This window comes from Trachurus trachurus, assembly GCF_905171665.1.
Source record: "Trachurus trachurus genome assembly, chromosome: 6".
Lineage (NCBI taxonomy): Eukaryota > Metazoa > Chordata > Actinopteri > Carangiformes > Carangidae > Trachurus > Trachurus trachurus.
Window position 1 is genome coordinate 22,141,812 of NC_139897.1, and position 16,362 is coordinate 22,158,173.

A 16,362-nucleotide genomic window follows, 5' to 3' on the forward strand; every position below is an offset into this window, starting at 1 on the left:
ACACCTTGTTAAGTGATAACAATGCCAATATCAACAATGTCAATCAACTGCATGGTAATCATGCAGGCTAATTTGATCCAATAATTTGTGTATAAAACATAAATAATAAACACTTATAGTACTCACAGCTACCTAAATGTATTTCCTTCAATAATAGTCTTCAGCTCATATAAGTATTACAACTTAAAATGTAAACATGTTTATAATTGTACTTTCTTCCACCACTCTTTGTAGATAATAATGTTCCACATTTCACAAATCACAAAGCCAGATACTGTCGGTTATTCCCAAACTGTAGCCTGTACATGAAATTTCAATATGTTAAATCGTTAGGGGCCCTATTATCCACTCACAGTATTAGTTATACTGTAGCTGCTTTTTGATTTTGGAGTAATGAAGAGCTGAAGACATCTGAATGCCATTTTTACTGTCTGTGCATCTGAGCGGTTTTTGCTCATTTACTAAAAACTACAAATCTTGAAGCTGCAATAGACTTTTCACCCACTTGGGGTCAGAACATCTCCACTTCAGGTTGACACACAGTGACAGCATGTTGGCCATAGACCCTTTATCTATAGTTTGAGGCATGTTTGTAGCCACATTAAACATTCACTCTTCATTTAGCTCTGTTTTGATTTACACCAACCAACAAAAAAATATCTGCCATTAGATGGTGGGTATTTTTTTCAGTTGGTTTGTAATGGTGTTTGTTAGCTGCTTGGTGCACATAAGGTGGCAAACAGTTTGATCATTTAAGCTTTTGCGACAGGGCCTGCTGATAAAATAGAAATAAAAATAGCTACAAGGGGTTTTATTCATTAATGCTGACCATTTCCAATCCATGATAATGAATCAAGACCAGCTTTGTGCACGGAAGTGAAACAGGGAATGATGATAGTATATCAACAAACCTAAAAATAAACTAGTTCAACAGAATGTGCTGTCAATGCTTACTCATTAAAAAAAACGTATTTTTTGAATCTGTTGGCTAAATCACAAACATGACTCCTTCCAGAGAAGAAAATTGTGTAAAACTCCAAACAAACACAGTCCGACAAGTCAGGTTTGGGGTTTTTTTTATTGGCACATACAACTCACCTTTTAAAAAAATAAAAAAGTTAATGGTAGAAGAATCAACGTGTTATTCATTCTGACACAGTAACAAAACATGAACAACTGTTTTCAGGTAACAGTGTTGAGTTGGCTACTTCATTTAGGACAGCATTTATATAAAATCACACATGTATATATTTAAAAAACAAAACAAAAAAACAAACACACAAAATGAAAATGTGCTGACATTCTGCAAACCTGCTGATGAACTGATTTGGTTATTCATTGAACATTGTACACAACAGGTACTCAACATTTCTGCAGACTAATTCAACCACTGCATTTCCTTTGAGTCCAAATGATTACTTTGTGACTGTGATCCTTATATCCGACAATTGAAAACAGGTTAAAAATGTTTAATTCACAAAGATGCTATGCTCTAAAAGAACTAACTACCAGAATTAAGGCTACCTCATAATACTCTATGTTGTAGGAAATATGACACTTTCATGTGATACTTCACCCAAAATCTGTCTTTAAATGTGACTACCACAGGTAGAAGGAAACAACAGAGATTTTAAATGCACTTTTAAAGCCTACTTTTCCATTTGACATTAAAAAGACACATTTTGGGTCAAGATACAAGTGTATGGACACCAGGTATAATTTAAGCCTCACTTACAGTCTTTAAAATATAGAAAATTTACTATCACCCAAAAGGTGAGATATCAGATCAGATAACAGCAGTGGGACAAAGAAAATAAAGGTTCAAAAGGTACACTTACATCAAGGAAAAAAGAAAGAACAGCATCAGAGAGAGGACAGAGCATCCTGGAACAAGCGACGTCCAAAGGACAAAAAGAAAAGGAAAATCTGAGGTCAGCTGACATGGCTCGGTTAGGTTTCCAGTATGTGTTAAAAAGTTCACAACAACAGCACACTTTATGATTCTGGGGCAGACCACAGCAAAATTACTCTTATAAAGAAGAAAAGACCACACTGTGCCATCTGATTTACTCTGGGAGTCTTCTGAAGGGACTAACACATAAAAACACAGTGAACAGGTCCAACAAACAAAACTCAATTAAACTTTGTACACGAAGTGCTTTGCCAGATAAAAAAAAAAGAAAAGAAAGAAAGAAAAAGGAAAATGAGACCTACGAGAATCACTTGAGTTATGTTGTTATTTCTGGGAAAAATAAAATCTAATATCACATTTTCTGGCGAATTTGGGAATGTAGATCATTAGGGGCAAGGAATGTCACATCCTCTTGTTCACCTCACTCTGTTTCAGCTGTTTAATAAATTCATTTTAATGTGAGGCAGCCTTTTACCACAAAAAAATAAAACAAAAACACACAATCCTGCTTAAACTAAGATTCCTAACAGAAATATAGCTCCGAGTAGTGTGTTGGTCACATTACCTAATCATGTGGAGGATGCCGACTGCCCACATGATAGGTTTTATACTGCTTATGATTCAGACTCAAAAAGGCAGAACTGATTGGAATTGACTCTGAATTAAGTGCACTTTTTTTTTTTCAAACAACATCAAAAAAGAAAACATTTATGCATTAGACTGTGTAATTGCAACCATGTCCACTATGGTTTCCTTCATTTTTGGTCCAAAGGGTAGAATAGAAATTTAGGATACAGACACAACCTGCCTGGCCTTAAGTAAAAATAAAATAAAAATAAAAATCACTGAGAGCTGGAGAAGATGAACTGTGGGCTCTGTCAAACTACAGAAAGCTGAAGTCCCTGCTCCGTGGTGGCAGACTTTTATGGCTAAATGTATATATCTTTCTCTTCAAAGGTTTTCTCTCTTTTTTTTAAAAAAACATTTTATCACTTTAACAAAGAAAAGAAAAAACTATTACTTAAACAGCAGACCAGTGGCTGAGACAGGTGGGAACAGAGACTTGCAGGAAAAAAAAAAAAAGTGTACTCAGGATTGGGTTACACCCGATATTCATAAATCCATTAATACAATAGATTCATTTTTAAGCAAAGTCCTTCTTGAGTGTTAAATTCGGTTGTACCATTTAAACTAAGACATTAGCATTGCATTGAAAGTTATCAGCATCATAGTTGTTGATGTAATTACAAAAAAAATGAACAGATTTTGGGCACAAACAGTACCATAAACTTAGCAGCCAAAACCCTGTAAATTTAGATGCAAGAGAATTGTTTCAGGTTCAGTCGTCTTCGATCCAATTATGCTGAAGAGGCTGTGTAACCTAGCAGGTATTTATTTGTCACATTTTGTTATTATATTTAAATCCGTTAATGTTATTGATGGCCTCTTCAGTTAGCATCGTTGTCAAAGTGTCAAGTCAGATTTGTCGATCACAGCTGGCTACACAACAGTTCCACTTTGAAGTTGACGGGTTTAAAGATCTATTCTGCTGTTTTGTAGTTTCAAGTAAAACACAGACAACAGCATGATAATTAAAGCAGAAGTAAGCGATCCGGTCGTTTTGGCTAACTTCCTCCTGTCAGCGGATGGAGTTAGCAGTCCCCGCCCTCGTCACCACATGCACGCGCATCCCTTGGCTGCACACAGAGAGGACCGCCCCTTTATGCCGTTCTCTCTCCTAATTGGATAAAGGTTGTAGGATACAAGGGAAGTTTTCTCCTCGGCTTACAGCAGAGCAGAGTGACTGACAGACCCGTGTTTCAGACCAAACACTATGTAAGTGATTGCTGTCGGAAGATATAACTATTTAAGACTTATTATTAACACAAACATTCCGCTTACTTCTGCTTTAAGGGTTCAGCCCAATATGTTAGCAAGTTAACATCAGCTCTGTCGATTCGTTAGTCCAGTTGGCCAACCATGCAACACCTGACAGTTTCAATGTGTAAATATTTACTAACAACAAATTCCTATGTAAGAATAAGTTTATGTGGCACAACCCATTTCAGTTTAGTAATACATAAATCTTCTCTGAGCATTTGCTAACTAGGCTACGTTTGAACTGAGGACAAGATGAGCTCTCTGTAACTTTCACCTTCATTGTTTCTGTAAGAAGATGCATCACTCTCATTATAACGAACTGTAAGACCATGAATCCTTTGAATACTGTTACACAAGAGGACAGGCTCATGGCGAATAAGTGAAGTGAAATACGTTCAACATGGGGGCTGTGTGGTCTGTTATCTAAGGCAATACATTTAACACGGACAGAAAACAGCTTCACAATCTTTTGACAGCTTTAGGACAATGATATTAACAGAGCAAATAATGGCAAGGTTAGATATGCTTATTACAGATGACTAATGAAAACAAAATAAAACAAAAAAAAAACACGCCTTCATCTGGCCATTAAGGGTGTGGTTGTGTTGCAGTGTGCTTCCATCGCCCACATCTTTAGAAAAGGTCTGTACAATTAGTACAATAATAAATTCACAGCAATTTTCAATCAGGAATGAGTGAGGGGAATCTGGTTTCCCCACTTCTAAAAGTATCCCATTCTTCTTAGAAACTTCAGTACCCAGAACTCTGTTCAACAGATCCTCGTGGAAGGTCATTATCCAGTGACCCATCTGAATGGAGACTAAAAATCATGTCGACAATAATAAATAAATATGTAGAGACACAGGAATTGAAAGACAAAATGAAAAGTAGTGGAAGGCAACCATCCTGCCAAAGGAAAGGTGAAGGAATGGATGGAGAGATGATGAAACCGTTGCAGTACAACACTTAACCGGTGTTTCCTTCTGTGTCCTCATCCGGAGACACAATGCCATAGGAATGATGATTGATTTCACTGTCTTTTTATGATCAATAATATATTTTTTAACTTGCCCCATAGTCTTGACTGGCAGCAGTTACTTTTCATCCTTAATTTTGCCTGTAGCCGTCATCTAGTGAAGTTGTTTCCTTCTTTTTTTTTTTTTTAAGGCAATGATTTGGGCCTTTCAGCCTTTTTGGCCTTTAACACTGGCAGCAACTTTGAATGGTGATAGTCATTATAGGAGTTCAGTCAATGTAGTGCTGTTTCCCCTTAAAGCATGAGGTCCCACTTCAGTCCTGGGCCGCCGTCACGCTCCCCCCCGTGTCAGCCGTTATACTGCTGCTGATAGCGTCGGTTCAACTCGCGCAGCTCTTTCTCCCGCACGCGCCGAGCTTTGTTGGATTTGGTGGAGCGGCTGGAGCGAGTGGACTGGGCCGACTTGGTGCTGTGGCAGCGCGAAGACGCCCGCTTCAGGAGGTTCTGAGATATACAGCGCTGGAGGTTCTTCATGGAGGAAGATGCGGCCATGCTGACGATCCAGGGGTGCTTGAGGGCCTGGCCAGCTGTGAGCCGCTCACTGGGGTCCACGGTCAGGATTCGTTCCACAAAGTCTTTGGCCAAGTTGGACACACTGGGCCACGGCTGGAGACAAGAGACAGATGTGAGACAGGACTGTGGTAACAATGAGATTTCAGTGTCTGTGCTCGACATAGACTAAATCTGTGGATAATAGACATCATTAATATTTCAGCTTCAGCTGCTCTGAAACTGTATTAAGGTCAGGAAAGGCCATGGAAATGAACAGGTAATTACAGGGAAATTAGAAAAACCTTCTATGATTGATAGAGATAAGAAACTACTGTAGAACATTTATAGTATAGGACATCTCCTGAATATATTCTGAAGATGCATTTAAGCAATACTGTACATTAAGACAAAGATTTATTCTGCCTTGAATAACAATTTGTGTCTAATGTGTTTTTTTTTGCACATAAAATGGGATGAAAACTTATTAAAAATTCTACACATCTACTCCTTTCTCCCTCTCGGAAAGAAATCTATGAATATGCAAATATTGTTCATTTCAGAAGTTACACTGCTGAGTATCTGTCTGTCTCCCTCTTGACTTTTAAAGTCCATTCTCAATGTCTCAGACCTGGAGGTTTCAGATTTTTACATCAAGTTAAGTAAGTGAGTTACATATTGGTCCTTGATCGGCTTGCAGCGACGATGACATAATTATTCCATATGTACACGTGTTAAAGTCAGGTGAGAAATCTTTTGTGAACTAGACACAAGAGGGCAGCAGACCAGTATAAAGCTGAGAATGAGCTGAGCAGCGCTGTTTTATTCTACACACCGTGTCTTCCTGATCGTTTAATATTGTCCAGCTCAGTAATGGGTGTGGAGTCGTGAATCTGATGTGGCAACCAGCTGTTTTCTCAGTCTCCCAGTAGACGACTAACCCTCTTCCCCCCTCCTCCCTCACACAGCAGGTAAATCATCAGTGTTGGCTAAAGATACATGACACATATATGACCCTCAGACATACATTGCTCCCCCACCTACAACAATGTCCAGGCTGTGATTCACTCTTGGACTGCAGCTGTAAATGTAAATGTTATAAGACACATCCCCATGGGAAATGCAGTCGAGTCTGCTCCACTTCAGCTCCAGCTCTCACCCTCAGGACACAGTTTCTTAAACTAAAACATCGGCCGACTCATTGCCATCCATTGTGACATAATGAGTGTTCTTGTGTTGCATCTGACCCACGGAGATAAAATTACCACTTTATGAAGTGAATACTTCTAGTCCCCTGCTGTGTCTGCACACCCATTACATTTTTAAATGTTGTGTTTATGGTGTTATTTGCAACTTAAGGCAGGAAACACAGGGATGCGAGAGAAGGGCGTGACATGCAACAAAGGTCCCCTGCTGGAATCAGACCAGCACCACAAAAACCCCTTTACTGCTTGTGGAAGGAAAACTAATTGTTACCCCACAATTAATCAATATTCAGACAATAATTTAGCTTGTAAAATATCCTGAATAACACTCATCGCATTTTGCCAGAGAGCTATAAATGATAACATAAAATTGATTGTTTTGAGCACTCCACAGTCCAAAGGGAGAGAAAATCAATGTATGATCATGTAAAACAGTGTAGGGAAAGCAAATGCTCAAAATTAAGAAGCTGGTTCTAGCAGTTTGTCATTCCTTCTTATTTTGATGGACCAATCAATTAATCAACTACTTGTTTTAGCACTATACATTTTTTTACAGGGTTTTTTTTAGGTTGAAATTGGTAAACATTTATTTTAAGTTGTTAAAGGCACCCTGTGCAGTTTTTGACTTGTAGTACTATGGAGCAATGTGTTTCTATATCTTTAGTTTATCATTTACAGGAGACACATGCATGTGCTGTACTAAAACACACATACCTTCAATTCAGTTTTGTTTCAGTGACAGCTGGTGACAGTTAATGCAACACAAGGGCAAGGAACCAAGCAATCATACATGTAAACAATGGAGGATTAAACCATTTCTTAAAAACTGAATTGGATGTATACACAGAGAAACACTGAAGGCAAACAAGGTATTTTTTCTTTAAGAAACTGCACAGGGCGGGGTTTTATAACGACAAAAAAAAGGCATAAATGTTTTTACTAAGGGGTCAATTCTTGTCAAGCTTAAAAGAAGCAATAGCAGAAAAAGAAAAGAGAAAAAAACATGGGTTAATGTGGGATTTGGCAGGTGGTAAAACCAGTTTCGAATGATTGCAAACCAACCTCCAGAAACCGGACAGCACCAAACCTTGAAGAGTTGCTGCTGCAAAATCTTCTGTAAATAATAACTTCTTTTGAAGAATAAATGGGTGAAGCCATAGAACATTATCACCCGACACTTCAGATCCTCTCAGCTCCACTGCAGTGGTTTGACCTGTTGCTTGAACTTGGATTTTAAGCGTCCTTGTGAGCTACAATGCCAGCTGACAACTTTGTTAAATCAAGTCATCTTTTTGCCTTCAATCCCTGGCTTTTCACAACAGAGCATAATAGATAATATTTACAGAAATAATCTGAACCGTACTGACCCAGGATAAATACTTTTTGCGATGGTGTGAGAAACTTTTGTGACAGACATCTATACTCTCAGTCGAGTCAATACCTACAGAATTATGCTAAAAATGCATAATAATAATAAGCTCTATTCCTCTTTGCCGATCTCAAAGACAACTCCTTGGACATACCTTGTCTTTATCCAGCAGCTCTGTCGAACCTTATGCAGACCTCAGCTAAAACGCAGGTCCCATGGAAGCGATTTCTAAATACCGTGATGTCATTTGCCAGACAGTTGAGAAGTTAAAATCTTGACTCATCCCTAAACTACAATTACAACTTTGCCACTTAACACCTCTGTCAACCTGCATCTTATATTGGTTTCTTCATTTAATACATATAGTGAGAATTTTGAAAGAATTAAAGGTCCAGTGTGTAAAATGCATCAAGCGTTCAGATTCTAGATTGCAGCACTCACTCGCACTCACCCCTCCCGTCGCAAAGTGACGATGGCCTCCAAGGACCAAAAACCCCTCCTGCGGAAATGGCGGTATCGGCGAGCATACACATAATCAGTGTTTCCCACACATTCATTTATTTGTGGCGGCCTGCCACAAATAAATTACGTTAGATTTTTCGGCTATTTTCTTTTCGTTAACGCAATATCGTTCCATTCATTCATCTCCGCATAGCGCTGTTTGTTGGCATTCACAGCAGCAGTGCGCGGTAACTGTATACCAACAGTATGTGCGAAAATACACACTGTGGCTGCACTTAGGCAGTTTTTAAATCAGTTATTTATTTCTAGATGTGTATGTTATTTTTCAGTTGTGCCCCCTTTCCCGCCCCCAACAACACACGGGGATTTAAAGGTAAAACATGAACGGCGAACCAAGTTTGTCCCCTTTCGGCTACCGCATTCAAAGATGGCGATGCACCATGGCAGCTTCAGTTGGGTGCACCGCCACCTATGTATTTGTAAACAACTCATTCTATCCTACGAGAAAGCTTTCATTTGTATACGATTGTGATTAGACTTCGGTAAATACGTATTTATGAAAGCAATATTTGATTTTTGCTAATAAAAAGCCAAATAAGTTACACACTGTACCTTTAAATACGATATAAAATGTATTTTGCTGTACCTTGACCTTTGACCACCAAAATCTAATTAGTTCATCATTGAGTCTGAATGAATGTTTCGGCCAAATTTGACAAATTTTAATCCAAGTGTTTCCCAGATATCAGAAAAAAACAACATGGACAGGACACTCTGTCTGAAATAATAATGCCTCCGGCTGTCGCTGGCTTGGAGGTATAAAAACTGAGATGATTCAACTGCTCCTTAGTACAAAACCACTCAGCTATTATTTGTGCTGGAGTAGCCGTATGTGGGGCAAACATTAACCGAGGGCCTCTTTTGTAAGGCTCACTGGCAACATAAACATCCCACGCTATGAAACAAAGAAACGGACAACTCAGCATTCTTCCAACTACATACACAGATAGAGCATAAATTATTGCGCGCGCACGGAAGGAGGGCATGTTGACTTAGAGCGAACAAATAAATGAAAGTGAGGATGGTGAGGTGGAGACGGTGCAGGAAGATAGACGTGGACATGAAGTGAGGGATGAGGAAAAAGTGGAGCGTCTGCGTTAAAAAACCATGTCACCACACCGCACAAGAAAAGCAGAACTTCTTGGAAATCTGTTGACAAAGCCTCATGTGGTGTGAGGAATGTAATCCAAATATGGGTGAAGTCTGCTGGATTGGGTACGTGCATGCATGTGTGTGTGAAAAACAGAGAGAGAGAGAGAAAAGTGTGACACAGATCTAACACCTCACCTCTCCAGAGAAGCTGTACTTCCCCTTGAGGATCTGTCGGTAGAGTCTCATGCGGTTGTCGTCCTCGAAGGGCATGGTTCCACTCAGCAGGATATACGATATCACCCCCAGCGCCCACATGTCCACTGCGTTCGTGTACGGCTTCCTCACCAGGATCTCAGGCGCGATGTACTCCGGCGTGCCGCAGGTGGTCTTCATCAGACACTCGTCCCCCTTCTTCCTGCTGCTGGCCAGGCCGAAGTCGGTGATGATGATCTTGGAGTCGGCCCCGGGGTGGTAGTAGAGCAGGTTCTCCGGCTTCAGATCTCGGTGAGTGATCCCCAACGTGTGGAGATACTTGACGCCGTCCAGCACCATCTGCAGCACCCGGGTGGCGTCCCGCTCCGTGAAGGAGCCGCGAGCGATGATGCGGTCAAAGAGCTCTCCTCCGGTGGCGAGCTCCATCACCATGTAGACGCGCTCTGCCGTCTCAAAGACCTCCATCAGCTGGATGATGTTGGTGTGGCGGACGCGGCGGAGAACGCACAGCTCCGACTCGCACACCTCCCTCCCCTCCCGGTAACGGGTCTCGATCATCTTGATGGCGTACGGCTGCCGCGTGCTCTTGTGTTCCACGCGGACAACGCGGCTGAAACTCCCTCGTCCTATCAGAGCCTTGATGTCGTATTTCGCCGTGACCCTGGGATCAAACTTGGCTCGATACTTTGCCACCTTTTTCCGCTGAGGGTCCGACAGTTCGGAGGGATTGGGCGGCTGGGCGGAAGCGGTGGGAGTGGCAGCTTGGGCCTGGGGCTGATATGGGGAGGTGGAGTCAGCCTTGTCCACGCCCCCTCCGCCAGCCCCGCCCATTTTGCTTGCAGTGCCATCCCCTCGTATGAAGTGCTTAAAGATATCTGTCTGAGGGGGTTGGAGGGGATCAACCTGAAAAGCACAGGAACACGGTTAAACACCAAAATAAATCAGAAGTCAAACTAAAACAGCAGTTCTGCAAAACTGACATAGTGACTATAGACTAACACACATTAGTCTATCGTTACTACAGCTCAGCCAATACTGGATGTTTTAAGCCTCATTCCAGTGCCTGTTTTTAGGACTGAAAATACAGAAAATATATTTATTATCAACTTATTTCTATGTGTATTTTCTGGCTTCATTTAGTAAGAAAGACATCTTGAACTATCTTGTTTTGTCTGACCAACAGCACAGGATTAAAAAATGTTCAGCTTTACATTCGGCTGAGCAATACATCATAATAAAACTTAAAGATATTGGTTGATACTTGTTGATTATCTTTAATAATGACCTAGAGAAACGTACCATTCAACAGCTGTTTTGATATTGTTACAATCAGTTTCAAGGAACATGATTGGGAGGGGGCAAGTGGCATCTTATTGCTACTAATTAGGCCTACTAGTCTATTGTGTGTCCAGTGAAATTAAAACGTACTATCTCAGGCCCCATCAATATCTTTGAGGACTTTGAAAACTAGCAAACATCTGCATTTAAAAGATGGAAGGAATCTTTTGCTACACTCAGCTACACTTTTCTGTACTGTAACATTTCTGATTGGCAATCAAAACACAGACTGCACCAGTTCTACAATGTAAATAAAACTGAACTAAATGAAAATTATAACTCTATGCATATAAGTTTGATGGGGACAAACAGCTGAAATCATTAGTTAATGCATTGCATTGTAAATTGATTAATTCTTCATTAAGCAAAATCACCAAACATGTTCTGGTTCCAGCTTTGCTACTTTTCTCGGTTTTACATCACTGTTCAATTGCATCTTGAACTGTTGGTCAACAAGTCAGACACTTCACTAATAATACAATGACTAGTAGATACAATATTGTCCTTGTACTGACCTTTTTGACCAGGTCCAACTGAACATCCCCTGGAGGCTCAGGGAGGACCTTACTGTTCCTGCACCCCATCACATCACCTTGGGCCACTGCCCAGCCAGCCTCGCAGGCCACCAGGAGCCCTGCCTCATCACAGCAACAGCTGATTCAACACACTCAGGGCATCCAACATCCAGGCTCTACCCAGACGAAGAGAGAGGGTTCATGAATAAAGCCGATTACATCCACTCAAGTCCCACTGAGCTGGCATCAGCAGTCACGGTTCATGAATACAACCAATACATCCACTTAAGTCCAGTTTAAAAGTCACAGAGTTCATGAATACATTTGGGCAAGTACGCTGTGTGTTTTGACTCCAAGCACTTTATCATTGGCCGTATTTTTATTACAGTATTCTTTTATAAACCTGTGCTGACGGCTCTTGTTCACACACAGCCAAGCAGGCTGCACTGTCAGCAGCCAGGGGGGTGCCTCAAGCCCCTTGGAGAAGCTACTAGGGCCCCATCTCAGACGCTGTATAATGTTGAATGTTGTGGAGAAAATTGCACGCGCAGAGTCAGAATGAACGCTCAAAAAAGTGATTGATCAGGAGAGAACAGGGACTGCTGCACCTGGGCTCTTTAAACCTAGGTTTAAGTGGGGGTGTGTTTAGGACAAACACAACTTCATCTTTCAGGATTCATGCAGAGATTTCCTCAGAAAATAAGATAATTGACTTCGCTTGAATCCATTGGCAGGAGCTGTGGTGTCAGCAGCGGTCTTGCCACAGATAAAGCAGCTCCCCAGGAGAATCACAGGCTGGATAACAGCAGAGGGAAGGCTGAAATGCAGAACACAATGAAATATGAAACTTCACTGTTCACAGTTAGGGCTCAACAAATACATGGGCTCTATGTCTGAGCCCTGACATGACAGGAAATCTACACAAATCTACATTAGAAAAAGAAATGTCCCAAAGTTATTTATCATTTCTCAGCACACCATTCTTTTCATTAAAGTACTGTGATGAGGCCATACTGTGAAACCTCCAGCTTAAATATGATCACAGGCAAACCAGACATGTTTTCCAATGGCCAAGAAAACAAGGGAAAGCTTTGGCATCTCAAGAAATGACTGTACTGTCACAGATGGCTACTTATAACTGAGTTATCCAAGTTTGTAAGTCTGCTTAGTTTATATTTTTAGAAGAATTCATTACTGATGAATATTTATCAACTAACTTTACAGTGTGGGAAATAAGTAGCAAATCAATTAATAAAAAAAAAATCCTGTAAAAACTAAAAACAAGTATCATAAATGATGAGGAAACCATGAGAAATTATATATTTAAAAAGACATGATGCATTTGAGGTTAAGTAAAGTTTAAAAAGTGACCAGGCCCTACTCATGTCAATGTTTTTTTTAAGGTTTTCAAAAACCCGTTATTTGTCTTTTACATTCTAGAACAGAACGTCACACCAGTTTAGTGTATGATAAACTGTCACAACTAACCCAGACGTTAAAAGTTTAAAAAAGTGACCAGGCCCTGTATCATTCTCATGTCAATGTTTTTTCTTTGGTTTAAAAAACCGTTATGTGACCGTTACATTCTAGAACACAATGTCACACCAGTTCAGTGTGTAACAAACGGTCACAACTAACCCCGACGTTAAAAATGTAGAAAAAAAATAGTAACTTTTTAATCTCACCTCATAATTTAACCGAATTAGCGAAGTTCCCTGAGCATGCTAACTAGCCTGCTAGCAGAAGCAACAGCAGCAGCAGGGCAGGACTCCCAACTTTTGCCAAATCCAGCCTCCTCACCCCACTCTCACTCAGCTGAGCTCTCCATTTTCACCTCGTAGTTTCCAAACTTTATTCCCGAGGACAAACGAGACAAATCCGCCGCTTCCGTTTCCGTTTTTGGCATCATTTCGTGTCAAATTTACCGGAGTTTATCGGTTTGTTTTGGGGAGATGTTTAAAGAGTAGAGTAGACCCGTCGCTTGGTTTTCTGAACAGTGTTTTTCGATCAGGACCAGGACCAGGACCACCTTCCCACAGCCAGAGCAGTGAAGAGACGTGAGGAGACGCGGGACTTCCGGTTTACGATTTCAAAATAAAACGCACGTTGAGGATTTTGTTTTGTTTTGTTTTTTTGTGGTGCAAACAACCAAGAACAAAAACTGCAAATAAAACATAAGCTAGAAATAAAATCTCTCACAGTCCCCTTTACTAAATTACAGAAATGAATAACATACTTTTTAAAACCATTTGGAGATAAGTTGGCATTATTTTTGTCATTTTATCCATGTTATAGCCTAAGTGTTGGGTGGCACTGGCAGTGGTTAATGGTTAGTGTTGATTGGTAGTTAGCACTGTTAGCGCTTCTCACCTGGATTAGTCTCTCATTTCTTTGAGTTGTGATTGTAATTTTTTTTTTTTTTAAAGGGATAGTCTTCTTAAAGGAGCATTATCGCAAATACAGCAGTAATAGCATAAAATAAGCTGACATATGTAAAAGATGGGTCGGGGGGAGCCATAACTAAATTTACAAAAAAAAATCGCCAACAGTATAGTGTCCGTGGGGCAAATGCAGCATTTGTCTTTGTTATGATCCAAGCCGGCCCGGCGCTTGCTGCGTTAAAATGCACTCGGAACTCGCAAATCAGACCTCCGAACCGGACAAATATGCAACAGTAAGTAATGTAGCAGTGTTAGGGTGCTCACAGTCACTGAATCGCTGGTAGAACACTTTGTCTCCACGTCCCTGTGTCTTTCTTCAGCTGTCCTCTCAGCGTTATTAAGGAGGAGGACGTTTCAGTTGTTGTTGTCGTTGTTGTGGTTGTGCGTGACGTAGAGCTGCCGCTTCCACTAGCGAGTTTTCTTTTTCCCGCGATTGCACGTTCATTCAGCCTGGCGAGGGAGGAGGAGGGGGGAGGGAGAAGGAGGGGGGGCGGGGGGGGACTAAACGAGGCTGCTCTCTCTCTCTGACAGCTGCCCACTTGTTTATATCTGATAAGCTCCGCCTGGCTCCATCTAGTGGCCGAATTTTGCGATAATACTCCTTTAAAACCAATAAAAGTTAGCCTATGGTATGTTTATTTATCACAAGGAATACTCAATCACAAGGAAATGCTTATAAGCACAGTAAATGACATGATAAATGGCAATGGGACCTTTTTGAAAGGGCATCACTGTCTTGTGCATTTCACAGCTCTGGGAGGACAGAGTTGTTCAGCTCATGTTTCGTGTTTTTTCTTCATGGGTCCTAACTTTAGCTATCCGCAGGAAATTATCTCTATTAATTTCCCAAATGCTGCACGCCACATGTTGCTGGGCAATGGGCAGTTCACACACTAATGTAGTTATTTTGCCACCATTCAGGTTGTGCACTCTTACTTTGAAGGTCCAACATTTCAATTTCCTGTACACGCCTCTGTGGCTGTGGTAGCCTGACGGAGCTCCTCTTCCACCCAACTTCTTTTGTAGGGACTGGACGACCTCCCTCGGCTTGTTTCGACCCCATTAAGTCCTCGCCGTCACTTCCTGGATACAGTGAGAAGTCTCTCTGACAAAATGCTGACTTCTCTCTTGGAAAAGTACTAGAAAGTCTGGGAGGCACGTTTCCAGTTCCCTCACAAGTCTAGGTTACACATAGGATGACTCCTCTCTGACCCCTATTTGATATGATCATGCCTGAAGTTACAACATCTGAGGGAATGTATAATGTTACAGCACAACTAGCTACAGACATATGAGAAAAACAGGAATGATGATTTCAAATAACATAGAAATTATAGAGTGTAGTTGATATTTTTACTTCTTTGTTATTCCTTTATGTGGTGGGGTCTCGCTGGGACTCTCTCCGGGACTCTGGGGCATTTGGGAATAAACAAGCCCCTTAATTCAGTGCAGGCATGCTCTGTGCTGGATCACTTCTGTAATTCCTGAGATGGTAAAAACCAATGAAAACTAACCACCAAGCCACTTCACTATGCCTCTGGAGTAAAAAACTTACATTGAACTCAACCATTTGTTTAGACACGTGTTTCACAATGTATCAAAATCCATATGTTTGGGCACATGTGTTTTTATTTTTGCAACTATTTCAAGTGGTCAAAATATGTATTATTTAATGGATTGGTTTCATAGAGGAAGATACAGCAAAAAAAAAAGTCAGATGTTCCTGCAGCATGAGCAGCACACTGATGTTTAAATCTGTTACAGGACATTTCCACATGGTGTCACTATACACATAAAAGTCACTGTCAAGGCCACATCAGACTGTAAGGTGACTTTTTACACATTTTATTAAGCAGGCTGTTTCTTAATACCCCACACCCATAGATCCAGGGTACTTGTAAAACAGCCTGAAGCATTTAGTTTCATCCTACTTGTTCATGAGCAAGGTAATAAAGAAAACATTGCCTTGACTTCAGTGCTGATGTGATGGAGGAGTGTATTGGACTCTGTTGAGTGGCCATGACTTGTACAGCACCTGTACAGCTGAGTTTTGTGGAGTAGCATCAAAAGTGGTGAATTAGAGAGAGGAAGACAAATTTACCAGATAGAGAGGCAGAGAGACAGTAAAATTCATCTTATGATGCCAATAAAGCTCCTTGAATTGGATTGAGGGAGTGAAAATGAGAGGGAGAGGGGGGGCTGAGGTGACAGAGGAAGACAACGGATGACAGATGGTGGGTACCAGACAGAAATATAGGAGAAAGGAAGAGAGGGAGAGGAGGGGGAGGAGGAGGAGGGGGCAGAGAGATGAAACAACAGAGAGTAATCAAAATGGAAAGAGAGGGGGGA

General features: G+C 40.9%; 1 protein-coding gene across 3 annotated transcripts; it reads right to left on the reverse strand.

Annotated features, from left to right (window-relative positions):
- Nucleotides 1-4,940: 4,940 nt before the first annotated feature.
- On the reverse strand, nucleotides 4,941-15,086 carry pskh1 (protein serine kinase H1). Of its 3 annotated transcripts, none has more exons than XM_083973240.1 (4): nucleotides 14,950-15,086; nucleotides 11,573-12,389; nucleotides 9,702-10,622; nucleotides 4,941-5,435 (listed from the first exon to the last, which is right to left on the reverse strand). In XM_083973240.1, exons 2-4 carry the CDS (start codon nucleotides 11,639-11,641, stop codon nucleotides 5,118-5,120), a joined length of 1,308 nt encoding a protein of 435 aa, XP_083829366.1. In that variant the 5' UTR covers nucleotides 11,642-12,389; nucleotides 14,950-15,086; the 3' UTR covers nucleotides 4,941-5,117. The 3 variants fall into 3 exon arrangements, with proteins under 3 accessions (XP_083829366.1, XP_083829365.1, XP_083829364.1); XM_083973239.1 differs by lacking the exon at nucleotides 14,950-15,086 and adding an exon at nucleotides 13,407-13,601; XM_083973238.1 differs by lacking the exon at nucleotides 14,950-15,086 and adding an exon at nucleotides 13,258-13,601.
- Between the last annotated feature and the right edge of the window lie 1,276 nt (nucleotides 15,087-16,362).